Source organism: Strix aluco, chromosome 3 (assembly GCF_031877795.1).
Source record: "Strix aluco isolate bStrAlu1 chromosome 3, bStrAlu1.hap1, whole genome shotgun sequence".
In the NCBI taxonomy this organism is placed as follows: Eukaryota; Metazoa; Chordata; class Aves; order Strigiformes; family Strigidae; genus Strix; species Strix aluco.
Genome location: NC_133933.1, coordinates 44,134,251 through 44,150,304, shown reverse-complemented (window position 1 = coordinate 44,150,304; position 16,054 = coordinate 44,134,251). Strand labels below are relative to the sequence as shown.

The 16,054-nt window shown below is 34.9% G+C and overlaps 1 protein-coding gene across 3 annotated transcripts in view; it reads right to left on the bottom strand.

Moving 5' to 3' along the window:
• ADSS2 (adenylosuccinate synthase 2) overlaps positions 1–16,054 on the bottom strand; it is a 39,182-nt gene that overhangs the window by 6,549 nt on the left and 16,579 nt on the right. Inside the window, exons 2-10 of one of the 3 annotated variants that reach the window (XM_074818350.1) lie at positions 15,648–15,750; positions 13,119–13,187; positions 12,327–12,377; positions 10,025–10,091; positions 6,798–6,905; positions 6,441–6,522; positions 4,497–4,623; positions 1,548–1,702; positions 1,051–1,175 (exon numbers count right to left, since the gene is read on the bottom strand). In XM_074818350.1, the coding sequence (XP_074674451.1) occupies positions 1,051–1,175; positions 1,548–1,702; positions 4,497–4,623; positions 6,441–6,522; positions 6,798–6,905; positions 10,025–10,091; positions 12,327–12,377; positions 13,119–13,187; positions 15,648–15,750 (887 nt within the window). Of the gene's footprint in view, positions 1–1,050; positions 1,176–1,547; positions 1,703–4,496; positions 4,624–6,440; positions 6,523–6,797; positions 6,906–10,024; positions 10,092–12,119; positions 12,150–12,326; positions 12,378–13,118; positions 13,188–15,647; positions 15,751–16,054 lie in introns of those variants that run through there. The other 2 variants (XM_074818351.1, XM_074818352.1) reach the window with 2 other exon arrangements.

The window sequence follows — 16,054 nt, the reverse complement described above, 5'->3', positions numbered from 1 at the left end:
AAACATTACTCTGGTTAAACAAGTTCAACAACTCTCATCACATTGTAATAATACCAAAAGAAAAATTGATTCCTGCACATTGCAATTAATTGTCTTTCCTTAGAAAAATAGCTCATATGGCGCTAATCTATTTATCTGGTGTGACTTAAAACAAAACAAAACCAAAACCAAACCACACAAACAGCCTTTTTGTTGTGTCCTTAGATCTAGTGCTATGAGAAAACAGTAAAATTCAAAGACCAAGTATTCTCCAATTAAAGGGACTGGTCTATAGCTTTAAGTGTTAGAATTTTAATTGGTCCAAGTGCTGCCAAGACACTTTATGACCATTCATTTGAGATGGCTTCATAGCATGATGCTTGTCGCTGTCTGTTCCTGTCGTCTGCCAAATGTTCCTGTTCTACAGTAAAGGCAGCAAAATAAACACTGGCTCTCTAAATACCTGGCTGCATCCTATTTTAAGTAAAAAACACAAAGGACAAAACCAGGAAAATTCAAGTAAAGCATGTATTTACACAAGTTCATCTACTAGAAATTTTATACCAGTTTTGTTTCAGATACCTATTTTTCATTTTAATTAAAATCCCAAAGCCATATCCAAATTTTCTACATTTACACATACTGCTGATGATACTGATGGGTTCCCATCTGTCTTATTTTGAAAACAGACTAACAAAACAAAACCCACAAACTGTACCAGGTTTTAAGGCCCTTGTAATGCATTTGATTTGGTTTGGTGGGATGGCAGAGGTTGAGGTAGCTTGAAGCATCAAGTACTAAGATACATAAGTGCTTCTTGGATCATTTTAAGTGAGAAATAATGATGTGCTGTAAGTAAAGAAAAATTTACAAGTACGAAAATGTGAGATTATAAAAACATTTAATGCTAGGAAAAATGAGGGAGAGTTAATTTATCAAAATATCAAAACAATCAACAAATCAATACTAACAGTCTGAACATTACTAAATAGTGTATGTACAATTTACAGTAATCTGCAGCATTTCAGCATTTTATGTCTAGTTGCCAGCAAAGCTGTCAAAATAACTCACGCAGTAAATCCATTAATCATGTAGGCATATCGGAGTAACACAAGGTCCAGCCAACCACATCTTCTCTTTCTACCAGTGGTAACACCAAACTCTTTACCTCTTGCTTGCAGCAATTCTCCAATTTCCTAACAAAGAGTAGTACTATTACATGAGCCTTTTTTTTTGCAATACATGATGCATTTTGCATATTGTAAGTTAACTTAAAAGTTCTTCCCCTAATTTAATCACAAAGTTGTCATTGGAATGAAAACAGAAATACAAAATGCTATTTCTAATTCAAGAGAATGCTACTTGAGCAAATCTCTTAAAATCTGTTCCTGCTCTAGCCTTCTATTCCATAGCAAGGTCTGAGAACTGACACTCAGATCAGAAGAATGAGGCATCCAAACACACCGTCATCTACTTGTATTTAACCAGTAACGCTGATGCAACATAAGACAGACACACCAAGTTATTTCATTCAGTTACAGGTCACATCTAGGGCTGATAATACTCACATTATTTTGTTCTGTAGGAAAGGCACCAATTCCAACTCTCGTTGTATATGCTTTCACAACTCCGTACACTTCCCCGACATTCTGCGGTGGCATGCCCAGACCTGTACACACACCTCCAACTGTGCAGTTTGATGAAGTCACAAAAGGGTATGTGCCTATTTAAGAAAAATGGTTTTAATAATTAAAACAGTGATTTTAAACATTTAAAAAACCAAAACAAAACCCCATAAATCTAACCTGGTGAGGAATAGTATTTGCATTGCACTTACCTAGGTTTTACAACACTAAAAACCAAAACCAACAGGCACAAGAACAGTATTTTGTGCCCAAGAACATATTTAATGAGGTCTTATTAATGAGCTCTTAGTTTTGTATGTACATTGTCTGATCCTTCTTTACTGAAAAAGGTAGAAATCTTACCACTTGCTTCAACTGGTACAGAGGCAAAAGTTGACTACATAACCATTCTGAATGATCAGACAAGTCAAAAATTGGCATAAGACACCAGAAAAATATGCCTTGCTATCTTCTATAAAATATACTCACTAATAGAACAATGTGAACATTTGAAGGAAGACTTTTAAGAAAATGGTATTAAACAGAAAATACAGGTTTACCATTTTTCATTTGGGGAGAAAAAAATAAATACAAGCTTTACAAACTGGTCAGCACATTACAAGGATAACAAAGTGCAAAGAAATGTAGAATTTTGTAAAGCACAATTTTGCTTACACAATCAAATGGAAAAAAAAGTATTTCCACAATTAAAGAAAGAAAAAGGCAACTCCTAGAATACAGTCTAGTTCGTTAGTGGTGAGAATCTGTCTTTACCTAAATATTCAGCCCTCATAAAAAACAGCCCGGACAACAAAGATAAAAGAGTTAAATGTCTCCAAATCCTTAGGTTTACACTTCAAAAAAAAAAAAAAAGTAATGGAAGATGAAACAGAGCATGCCAGTCCTTAGTTGATTTGAATTGTGCCCAAATGCTTCAGTCACACAGTCACTATGTACAAGCAATAGACTTCTACCTCATGCTTCAGACTTTTTTTTCTTTTACTGCAAGAATCAGAGATGGGTAAGAGAGGAACAGCCAAGACAAAAGGAACTGAAAGCAACACAGATAACTTTAAAAAGTCAAAAATCCTTCAGAGACTGTTCAGTGAGATTTTGCAGACTAGCTTCAGGCATCTCTAGCTTCTTTAACTTAAATCTATCAAGAGAAAGACACGGGCTTACAGGTGATACGTAAAAGTCATTTGCACACACTAATTAGTCTCTCTTAGGACACAGTAGTTGAACTTTTCTTTACTGACAGGTAAATATTGCTAGTGGATGTCACAAACAGATGCAATGAGACAATTCTTACTCATTTTCAGCTCCCAGTCTGGTATACTGACATTGGTTTATCCTCACTCTGTTTAAAAACACAGAAGATCACACATCCCCACACCTACAGACACACGCGCATGTGAGCTTCACTACACACTCCAGAAAAGTAGGATGGACTGCAAGGCTGAGGATTTACCATATTCACTGCCAACAGATACACATTCATAAAACTCACTTCAGTATTAAGACTTCTGTGCACCAAGGCACAGAAAACAGCCTCATTCAAAATGCTCAAATCAAATCTTTTGACTAGGACTTGTCTATTGTTAACCCAAGTGTCCAATCCACTGATGGTATCTACCTAAGGAGAGCCAATATTCTCTCTGTGCGCGTGTCTCGCAGCACAGGCAGGAGAAAAACCTAAGTAACCTGAACAACTCTGTACATATTATAGACATACCTGATGAGTTTCAGACTATTTGCGTTTCCTATACTTACATGAAATCTAAAATCCTTACTACTTACAAAAAACAACCCCACCTAGAGTTTTCTGCAAATATCTCAGTTTTGCATCAAACATTTCCCTGTGACAAGCATATTCGAAGACTTCTTTTTTTTGACTTGTTAAAAAAGGAAGTTTCTTCCAATATTCAGATTATCATGGGAAAACTTGGGGCTCACACTTATAGTGACTAATCTTTGACACAGCTTCCTCTTAAAAGAGGAGGCTTTCAAACTCAACACGTTTGAAAATGCCCAGTACCAGAACTCCTATCAGTTGAAAGCAAAGTGCGTGCCAATTTTGTATTTGTTTTGACAGTAGTCCTTATAGGCTTCAACTTCAGTCTTAAGCATCTTTCCAACATAAAAACGATGCAGTTACAAGACTAGTGAGACTGAAGAAAAAATGTGACAAAATGCAGGAGCCAATCACACAGGCTGCTCATGCCTATACAGAGGTATAATAATTTATCCGTCCTTACAATATAATGGTAACAAACGTTTAATAATCTCATTTTTAAAAAAGCTGCTTCTATATAGAAGCTTCTAATTTTATTAGCAAAATTACAGTGTTTTTCTTAAAACTGCACCATTTATAATTGCAAATTGACTGGGATAATCTTTTCACTTTTGCTTCATTAGCAATCCAGATTCCCAACATCTTTCCTTACATCATGAAACAGTGGAAAAGTGTTATATAAAGGGTTTAAAAAAAATACAAGCTGATTCTTCAAAAGTCAACAAGTATTTTGCATATATGCCTCTCAAAGCTCACCATTTTTCTTCTCAAGTGTTTTCCATAATGTATACAACTGTGAGTTATTTCATATGAAATTTATAGACACTGAAGTAAGAGCTATACTCTATTTAAGAAAAGTCACCTGATCTTTACTGTCATTCAAATAATTAATCTTGGGAGAGTCTAAAGCTTTTTGAAAAAATTTAATTAAAAACTTTTCCACCCCACCTAATTATTTGCTAGTCATAGAGTACTCTTCTTCCAAAATACAAAACACTTCTGCCATAAGAATAGCTAAGCATGGAAGAGTTTATATTTAGCATTCCTCTTTCACAACATAAGTATATAGCAGCATGACTCAAAAAGGTTATACCTACCAAAATCTATGTCCAACAGTGCTGCATTTGCACCTTCTACTAAAATCTTCTTTGGTGGTCCATGTAAAGCCTCATACATGAAATAAACACCATCCCTTACCATTGGTTTGATTTTTTCCATGCAGCCCTGAATAATACAAAAGAATATTGTATAGTATAATTTCATTGTGATAAAGCCAGCCAGAGTACAACTGCTATTGCCCTATTGCTCCCTCATAACAATGCTCTTACTCCTTTTAAAAAGAAAAAGCGAACATAAAGAAATGCTAAATATGCCATAATATGTGACCAAGGGAAGGAAAAACATTAGACTCAGACAATACACAGGTATGCTCGTCCTATGAGGAAAGAAAGAACAAAAGGGGGGGGGGGGGGGGGGGAATGGGGGGGAAGAGGGCAAAAAAACCCAACCTAAATCAATAAAATCCAAACTTTTGAAATGCTTCAGAAATATTCAAGCTTGATCACAAGACTTTACTGTATTCGGTATTTTGTTTCCAAATGTTCAAAATCTCTCTTGCAAAACTAGCACGTGGTAAGTTCCATTTCTGGCCATCTGAAGCCAACAAGTGCACACAATTGTAAAGCAGCATTAATTTGCAATATACATACAGGTATGTTTGCAAGTAAAAGTAAAAAGCTATTTAGTGGAATTAAGGGTCGAGTGCCTGAATGCCACTGAGTAGCAGTGTGTAAGAAGCCAGTAATGTTCAGAATAATACTTGGTACACAGCCTTTTTCCCCATGAGAACACATGGAAGTTCTCATTCTCATGATTCACTTCACCTGAAATATAACACTTTGTCTTTCAGAATTTAATCAAGTGCATTAGCATAAAACAAACATTAAGTGCAAGCATTTCTTTCTCAAGCTACAAATACACATTATGTTTCCAGCCTAACAATGAGTTTCTGATATTCTGTAATCCTAATGTGTATTAAGTAAACTATAAAGCGTAAAAAACTCAGCTGTAACTGATTTTTAGGTCTACATATTGATAAAAATACTAGAACTCAACATAACAGATATTATTTAAAGAAAGGCAGAACTGCTAAGAACTCTCACATTCTAGAGCTGGTAAACTGAGTTTAGTGGCAACTAAAGATACTCGAAGGATGGTTTCTTTGGCCCAGTTTTCTGAAAGAATTGAACATGCATGCCATTCCCTGTTCCACACATGCCTCAATAGTTTTAAACAATTTGTCAAATTTGGTTGAAGTTTTCTAAGAGGTAAAAAAAATCTCATACAGTTAAGTTTCCCTAAAATGCAGGAACAAAAAGGCTGGGTAAGGGTAAGACACCTGACAATTTTTTCAAATAAGAACTTGGGTGCACTGCAAAAATCACACTACTAGGCATAAGAGAATTAATACTAGTGAGAAATCTCATAACTGTCCCAGTTGCAGGGAAAACATCAAATCAGCATTCATAATTAACCACAAGACTAGTTTGCTGGCAATCAGGCTTCATTAGTTCTGTTGCTATCAACTTACATTTTTCTGTGTTGTTAGACAGTATTTTTTTTTCCTTAAGGTTAATAACTTAGAATAATAAGTAATAATAAGAATAATACTTCAATGCTTAAGTTTCTGACACAAGGAGTTAGTATGTTGCTTTAAAATAAAACATACCTTCCCCAACAAATCCTGAGTCTTTTTTCTCCTAGCCAGTATGTTTGAGTATGTGGAAGTCAAAAATAGTTCTCCCTATACAAGCCTTTTTCTTAAAGTTTACAATATTTCTCTTGAAACCAAGTCTTGAAATGCTGCGTAAATCAGGGTCTAAAGTGTCTATTTAAAGATGCTAGCAGACTCTAAAATTGACACATACCAATTTCCCATGATATATATTATAAGTCCTCACACAAGCACAATCATCAGTCACCAGATTTACATATAACTGCACACAGAGATTATATCATTTAACAGACAGAAGCAGGCTTACCTTGAGCTTTTTCAATTCCCCTTCAATATCTATCTCTAAGGTAGGGTATATCGCTTTGTACTGATTGGCTAACACTTTGAACCTGGAAAGCAAAAATGCTTCACTAAGGTCTTTGTTTTCCTTCTCATGCCCCCACCAACCCTAGGTTTTATTGGTTACACATCTGAAATTATTTAGTGATTAAACAATAAAATATTTTCATTCTAAATATAATATTTAATAAAATTATAATTATTATAATTTTAAAATAATTTTTAATTTAAAAAGTATCAGCAATCAGATGTAATTGCTTCCACAAGGTACTACCCAGAAACTGAAAACTATGCTTACAACTGTACACTAAAATACAGAAATTACCTCTCAGAAAATTCATCAAAATCAGAAACAAGATCACACATTCTGAGTCCACTTCGAGCTGCTTTTGAAGAATACACTGGACCAATTCCTTTTTTGGTAGTTCCCAAACTTTCAAAAGATAATAACAGGAGTTATTCTTGATATAAAACTAAGGTTTTTTTTCTTTAAAGCTAATACATCTTTAGCATAAAATGAAATGTTGTTAATTGTGAGCATAAGCACTTAAAACATGAGATACTTTTAGTATGCAACTTAGATTCAGAATCATTGTTTATAGACATAAATATATAAATCTTCTATATACTTCTGTTTTTAAACCAGTAACTTTTCAAATTTTAGTGAACTCTTACATATTTATTTGTACACAATTCCCAACTTTCATACTTAAGGAGTTGGATGCCAAGACAACATCCTTCATTACTATGAACTAAACTAACTAAAAAACTGTCCCGAAGACCTAAAGAAAGTCCTCCATAAAGCAAAAGCACAAACAGTACGGATTTCAATTTTCTATGTAAGAAATATTTCATTTCATTCTAAATGCCTCAGTTGGAGCCAGGAAAACAGAAAACGCTGCCGAGCATCTAAGAGAAACAATGATACTCAAAATGCTGTACATTAGAAAGGGTTCAGGAATACATTTTCCACTGTAGCTGATTCTGAAAACCTGAATTCTTTTTCTTACCCTTACCTACCCACTCTGCCTGAAAAGCCTATTCCAGTTTATGTCAGTGATACGATAAGATACAACTTGCTTGCACTGACTTCAGGTCAGAGAAGTACAGCTAGTCCAGAAAGTGTCTTCTGACAGTCTTCCTAAATAGCTATCAAAATTGAGCCAAACTGTACTCATCATAGGTAGATTATCAGACAGCTTCCCCATCTCTCAAAAGATTAACTTTTTAAGAAGCGATCAGGTGTGCAGCATTTTCAAAGGTCTGCCATACATTGCTAAGGTTAGTTCTACACTTAAAGTATTTTGGTTTGTTGGGGTTTTTTTTCCCCTGAACAGACCCACAAAGCCTTATCTTCTTCAATTATAAATTCTGTATATGGAAAGTGGCCCAGATTTCTTCAAACTACCTTGAAGGTACCATACCATAACTCAGTTCAAGAGGGACTCCATTTCAAGTAGAAGGTACAGGTCATACCTAAACTTTATATTAAAGGGTATCAATTGACATATGAGTGAACTGAAATACAGTTCATAATCAGTACATAATTCATTTTGTTAGGTCATTAGTAGTTTGGAGTAGATATCAGAACAATAATCCTAGAAAAAAAAAAAATTCTTCCAATTAGACACAATACTGAGTAGTCTCATGGAGTGCTATGTTTGCCTCTATTCCAGAAAGAAAGACATTCTAATCAACTTTGTATCACACAGTATCACTTAACCAGACCAGGATACTGTGTCTTAAATAACTGAGTCTAGCCTCCACCACAATTCATACCCTACACTGAGAATTTTTAAGGAGGAGTTGGTTTCTATTTATTTTGTTTCATTAAGACATGCCAATTCATAAAAGAGTTAAGCTGTCAGAAGACTGTATTTATAGAAGTTAAAACAATCGTACAACCATAATATACTACATTAGATTACCTCTTCTATAACCTTTCTGCAAGAGAAGCTACATGAGCCTTACTTGTGACTTTCTTTGAGCTACATTTGAACAGATAAAAGCGTTGTTAAAATAAAAAATAAACTCACTATTTATAATGATCAACTTTGAAGTGTTAGACACGAAAGAATTTTAATACCAAATATGCTATGCAGTCAAATCTACAGTTAGACATGCTAGCAGATTATTTCAATTCCCCATTGCACCCCCAAACAGAAGACAGTCTTTTGATAATCAGTTTATGATAGCCTGTTCTTAGTCAGCCTCTAGTAGCACTTCCCCCACTGCAGTCACTTAGATTTAAAATTTAAACTAAAATTTAAAAGGAAATAGATAGCTTAGTACTTTCAATCCATAAGCAGTTTTAAAAAGTTCGAAAACGGTATGATTGTTGCAGAATTTCAAGAACCCCACAGAATGAAGAAATACAGCACTTTTAAGAGAGACTCAAGATTTTTAGCTTTGAATGTAACTTTTTTCCTGGGTTTCTTTAGAAAAATTAATTGGAGAAAAGTTGTTATTTCTTCACTGGGCTTTCCCTTACAATCTTTAATACTAACTAATAAAGTGGTTCCTTCTCCAAGTAGCTGAGTGACTGACAGTGTTTTTAATTGCAAATATTGTCATACAGCAATTTTAGCTTGAGCTCCATAAACATTCAAGAAATGCCAATATATACATACTGGCTCATTAAAAAAACATATACTCTTCCATATATATGTATGTTCTTCCTGTTTACTTTTTAATTCCTAAAATAAGAGGTAACTAGACAGCTGGTACAGCACAGTCAAGCGTGAAAAAGAATAACTGCTAAGTTATCACTCAATAGCAACCTGTGTGAAGCAAGATATGCTCAAATCAGACATTCTCTTAAAGGTTATTGTCATGGATGATACCTTTTACAGGTCTCAGTAAGGAAGACTGAATTACTTTTCATCCACGTAGACAAACTTCCAAGAAGAGAGATTAAATTTACTGGTATCTCAGAAGTCTATACTGTTGCATTACTTTCCAGCTGTAGACATGTCACAGTTAATTCTGTCAGCTTTTTCCCCATCCCCAAGAACTAGTGAGCTACTTGGAAATCACACGTTAGAAACAGAGCAGCTGGTTTCTAAAAGCTGCAAAAGCTTCAGAACATCAGTAGCAGCATGTAGTGGACAATGTAAACATTTACCTGCACTTCTGACAATGAAGCATTGTGAGATACCAAATTAGTCAGATCAGACATTTCAGTTATTTGGAGATGACAAAAGCATCCTTCAATCTTCATAAACAGAAATATATTTGTACAGAAACAAATACCTCCAGTAAACAATTAAAACATTTGGAAGCAGGAACTCTTTTTATAAAGCAAATTAGGAACTAGGAACCTTTTCATAAGGCAAAATATCAAGATACACACCTTTCATTAAGAATATAATCTTTTGCTAACCACTGGAGAACTGAAGCATAAGAAATGATCCCTGCATACTCCACATTGAAGAGTTACAAGGATAGTTAATATTTTTTTAAAGTTGATGACAAACAATAACAGAAAACCAATGTATGAAGTCATATATTTGTACTAAGTTATCCTATGTTTGACAAAATAAAACTACCTACTTCTTTCCCGCTTGTTCTTGCCTCTGTTGTTCTTGGATGCCATCAGCAGCTTGGTGGAAATCAAATACTAAGAAAATAAAAATAACTTAAGTAGAAAATTTGTGTTAAATTAATTACCATATCAATAACAACTTCTTCAAACCAACTCTACCTCTGTTTATCAATGTGGAAAAAAAAAAATATATACACTGAAGAGAAACAAAATGACAAAAGTTTTTTCTCCTCTTTTACAAGTTACATTTTTTCACAGGGAAGAGTTCTGAGGTTTTTCAGAGACTTTTTTTTTTTAAAAAAAGGTGTTTATTTTGTAGAATACTCGCAGACTGTGGATACACCTCCCACAGAATAACTAAGCCATTTCAGCTTTGTAGTGGCCCAAAAGAATATATGGACAACAAACAAAACACGCAGTTGAAAAAAATCCTGGAAAACAGCTTATAGTAAAAAACATCATACTGATGAATTTTAAGGTGGGAACTTCAAGTAAACATTCTCATTCATTCTAAAGCCTTCTTAAACTATTTTATTTTTATGTTTTAGATGACATTGATAAAAATACATTTGGAAATAAAGGTCCCACCAACATCTGTTATGTAAACTGAATTCATCTTCACAAGCCCTGATTATTTTTTTATAGCATTACATATTATTAATGACACATTATGCAAAGTATTCCTTGCACCAATTCTTTGTCTATCAAAGCAAAAAAAAAATCTGACAAGACTCATGTAAAATACAAACAGTGGTGCAACAGTTTGCATGTTAACAGAAGTCAGCTTATTTTTCTTAAGTACTATCTCCAGAAAGTTAAACAACTAATGTACACATTACACAGGAAAGACTGAAAACTTGCAAGAAACAGACTCATTTAAGAAGTACTCTAGTCTCTCTGGAACAAGAGTGGTTTTCCTTGTTTGCCTTACCAATTTATTTCCACACATCTCCATAATTTAAAGGATTAGATTATCCCCAGCGGCTTGAACCTATTTTTAGTTGATCTTTTGTTACAAACTAATCATTCACAGATCACCAATACCCATTTTAGAGAAAGTGTATTCATCATGGCAACAGATCTCCAGACTGTCATCAAAACTTTCTAAACAGAAGCATTCTGAAAGTTCATTTACGTTAAGAGTGACAGTCAATAACTGGTCCTTTTTACTCAGGACTTGTTTAGCTATGAAAGCTTCAGAGTATTGACACTGCAATATAATCACTGCAGAACAGTTTTTCTAATAATCTAATTGCTTCCAAGTAATTCACCTACAGTGATTTTACTCTCAGAAAGGATTTTATTAACTTAGGAACAGTTGCTCAACTATTTTAAACTCAGTAGTTACTCCAAAGTAAAATCATATTTATTCTGAAATAACATGCTCACTCACCAAGCTATTCTAGATCGGTTAAAAAAAACCAAACAACCCCACAAAAAAATCCAAACAAAAAAAAAGCAAAACCAAATCCAAAACCTTTTTTCTGGTGTTATAAGCTTTTATATGATAAAGACCTAAAAAGTTTGCATCTTCAGAAGATGACTACCAGAGCAGCGATAACCTCATTTCCTAATATATGCAGTTACATAACTATTATGTCACAATATCTAAAGATCTAATTTGAAGGATAAATTTATGTAATAAAGATGTCCTAGGAGTGATACAGGAAGAGCCTCTGAAGCTCTGTGTTGGTGGTTTGGACTCTAAATACTATTTTAGCCCAGGCTCTGAACTGCAGAGTTGTCTGGAACATAGGCTGGAGTCAACACTTGACTGATGAGCTCCCTCTGAGGAGGGCAGCCATTCTCTCCACCTCTATAGAGTCCTTCCCATAAAGTCTCCCTTCTGAAGTACGTGGCAATTTACTTGGTAGAGAGCCCGTTAATTTGGAAGTCACACCCAGTCACGTGGTTTCCCAGCAAAAAAGCTGCTATGAACAACACTGCTTTTACACCAAAGAGGGAAATGAATCCTTCAGCCAATTAACTTCTGAACTGCTTTTCAACTGCTCTGCACTTCGAACCTTGGTTTGGAAAGTGAACCTGCTTTCCTGACCAGATTATGTTTATGGAATAGGATTAAAGAGCTACTAGAATATAAACCTGGGAAGGTCCTGAGTGATGAACAATTTTTTTCAAGGATCTTCAATAAACCAAAGCAGCATATGGAGGCTTAATCCAAAGAAAAGTACATACCTATATAAAGAGATGGTTAAAAATTGTCACACTTTTAGTGCCAAGGAATGTTCAGAAAAAACAAAGATTAACAAAAAAAATCAATGAGAAAACAAACCACAAACAGGAACTTACCAATATGAGCCCTGTCAGAAATTATTAGTCTTTTTTCCCAGCCTTCTAGCCCTTAAAAGACAAAATTAAATAGTTCAAATTATGTTTTGTATAGCATTTTTGTCTTCTGAGGTACAAAGGATAAATACTTTTTATGTTTAGTTTTCAGTCAATCTATTTAAAGATTGAGCAATCACGTTCCAGAGGAAAAAAAAAATTTCAATAATTAAAACTTGGCATCAGCCTATAAAGCTGAAAGGCCTATTCTGAGGAAGAATTCTAACTATTCTACTAATTCCTCAACTTCAGCAATCAGTTAGTAGCTTTTTGGTTTTGAATAATCTAGACCATTGATTTACCTCACTTAGACTGCTGCCAAGCATGGTCACAGACATAACAGAAAGTATCCAAAACCTGATTTCTGAATCAAGAAGTGATCACCACAGCATATGTTTACATTAACACATATCATCAAAATGTACATTAATATTGTAAGAGGTAAAACAACTATAAACAGGTAACACACTTTAACAAGTTGTTTCACTTCTTAAATTCACTGCTTTAAGCAAAGAAAACTCTCTGCAAATAATTCATATTTAGAACATGTTCTCTTCCGAAACTGTAGAGACCCCTTTTGTCTGTCCTCCTGCAAGGGCCCTGGGATTTATAGCAAGAATCCTTAAGTCAGAAACTAGCAGCCAGAGTTCTGGAAAAACACATTGTATATAACCTCTATAGAGGCATTGTCCACATAAATCTTTTGAGGAGGGCCCCATAAACTATTTTAAGAGTAGCATCTTGAAATTTTCTCACCTTTTCCTTTCTTTAAGTTTTTTTCAGCTTCTTCAAAGAGTCCTGGCAAATGAATTACAACGCCATTTCCTGAAGAAAACCATTACGCAAAATTTTATTAATTATTTTGAACATGGAAAAAAATATTCCAAACAATGCATACAAAACATGAAGTGTCTTTGAAGAACATTTTATTTAAGTTTTTAAACTTTTAAGACATTGCCATTTTTATTCTTAGGAATTCATCTGTAAAAGACTGATTTACACCTGAAATATGTGTTTCTAACTACATGCATTGAATCTTTTTAATAAACTCAACAAACTTTCAAATTAGATCAGGACAAACAGTAACAGCATCATGGGACAGTCCAGAATGCAACTTCCTCTTCCTCATATCTAAAAATTAACTTCCCTCTTTGTACTTCATTTAATAACCCTATTGTTTTTAAAAAGCTTAGCACATTTCTATCATTATTATAAACACTAGCATCCCCTCAGGCACTCTTCTGCTGTAAATAGACACAGAATATTCCATATATAGAGTTTGCTTTGTTAACAGACTAGCAAAAATAACAGAGGAAAAAGCTCTATCAAAAGCAAGCTCGCTTTCCTACAGCTGTCACATTGCTCAGAAAAAGACTACTGGCTCACACAATTAACCAGCACCACGGAGTGCCTAAGAAGAAGCATTTTCATATAGCAAAACTGAACCATCTTGAGGCCATACCAAACTCAGTAGATCAAAAGCTTTACGTATGATAACATATAGCTAAAGAATGAAGAGACCTGCCATTTGAAACTATTTGCATATCACCTAATTTCACATAGATAAAAGCATTCTGAACAGGAAAATACCAAGTATTTAAGACTTCTTCACTATAACCTTCATGGTACAGTCCTAATCAATAGTAATAATCTATTATAATACTCCAATCATTTTGCTCTTGCCCTTTTTTTTTTTTTTTAACCTATAAGCCCTTTCAGTGGAATCCTAAGCCAGATATTTTTTTCCCCAAAAGATATTTTAAACACGAGGCAGGCCTAAAAGAAAATAGAACAGACTTCAGAACAGACAAGACCAAAAGATAGCAAATAAAGACAATAGGATTTGTAAAAAGCTCTCTCCTGCCTACTCTATTTTTAAAGGATGGGGTCTTTCCTACTCAACCCCGAGTTGTTGAACCAAACAAAACATGGCAAATGGGCATCTTTTACTGTTTTCAAGCAATAACCTTTTAAAGAAACATAATACAGTAACACATCAAAAGAGAATACCAGTAGTATCATCTACCACAGGCCTCAAAACTATAAGCAATTAACATCCCAACCCCCCCTTCATCAGAATAAATCTATTTCTATGCCCATTGGCTCAATTCCTGTAGAAGTATTAGGGAGGGCAAGTTGATCCCACTACCAAGTCACAATATAACAGCCGAGAAGAGGCAATTAACAACCAATTCCCATCAAATAAAGAGCTAATGCTGACTGCAAGGATACAGTTACCAGACGCTGGACCCAAGAATTCAGCAAGCACTGTTTATGAATCAAGTAACTAGCAACAGAGGCTCTTTAGTTGCTATGCTGTTTAGCAAACTGTCAATGACCACTTACTCACTGCAGGCTCAAAACAATGAGATACGCAGGAAGAAATGATAGGAAGAGCATGGCAATAGAGTCCTGGTTTGGAGAAGTACACCATGTAAGGGACAGGAATTCTGGGTAAGCAGGATGAAAGTGTCGATAGGGCATAGCCTTTAGTGACTCAGAGACTCACCTGATTTGTGAAACAGCACACAAGCACATGCATAGTTATAACGCTGTGTAGACGTGTTTTATACTTCATTTTTAGAAGGAAATTTCAAGGGCTACACAGCATTATTAAGTAGGTTGATCATACAAGCAATCCAAAGAAAAAACCCACATAGGATTGGAAACAAGATTCCAAGAGAGGGAGGGGGGTAAGTAGACTTGTAGGGACAACAGATGGGACAATGTAAATGTCCTTTCAGTAAGCAAACAGATCACAGATCCTGACATCACATAGTACTGCCACTGCCCTAAACCTTCTAATGTACTCTCCTGAAAGGACTTCTTGGCAGGAACTATATAGTACAGAATTCTTTTGGAGTCAGCATTCATTTCACAATCCAATAGGGAAGTGAGAAAAGAGCTATGTTTCAAAAGGTATTGGTAGGTACTTAACAGGGTTAAAGATTAAAACAGAGAGGAGGAAATCTGAGAATAAGAGAAATAATTGGTAGAGAAAATAAGAGGAATGGGAGAATGAAGATATGCTGGGCAGCTAGCTGTTTGCATTGATAGGACAGATAAGAGCAGAGATGAACTATCCAAGACAATAAAAGAAACCTCCATAATCCAAACTTCATAACTGAGTTAAAACAATATTAAGATACTAGAGCAGTTCATGCCTATGAGAATTTGAGGAAGAAAAATCCTGATCCTGTATGTCCCCGGATGTATTTTGCTATTTTAATATGTCTGAAGTCTGTAACTACAATATTGTCTATTTTTTAGAGATGCCCCACTTACCAATGAATGCAGTGACTTTTGGATTGATGATCCCACTTGGCAGAAGATGAAAGTCATACTCCACAGAATCCACAACAACTGTATGCCCTGCATTATTGCCTCCCTGGGCAGGGGGGGGAAAAGGGAAAAAAAAAAAGGTAATAGTTTTTAATACTAAAGACAAATGAACACACAGTATAGAGATGGAATAAACTGGTTCCAGCTCCAATTCTTCAGCTTTCTTTTCTGTTACTGACAAAAGATCTTCCAGAGATTTCCTTCTCCCAGGAAATGAGGCGAACGCAATTTGTCAAACTCAGCAATTTCAACATCTGTCATATAGACTTTGGACAGTATTTTGGTTCATCAGAAGTACAAAAGCTTGGGATAAGATTAAAATGTTTCTAAAATTCATTGGACAGAAGCAC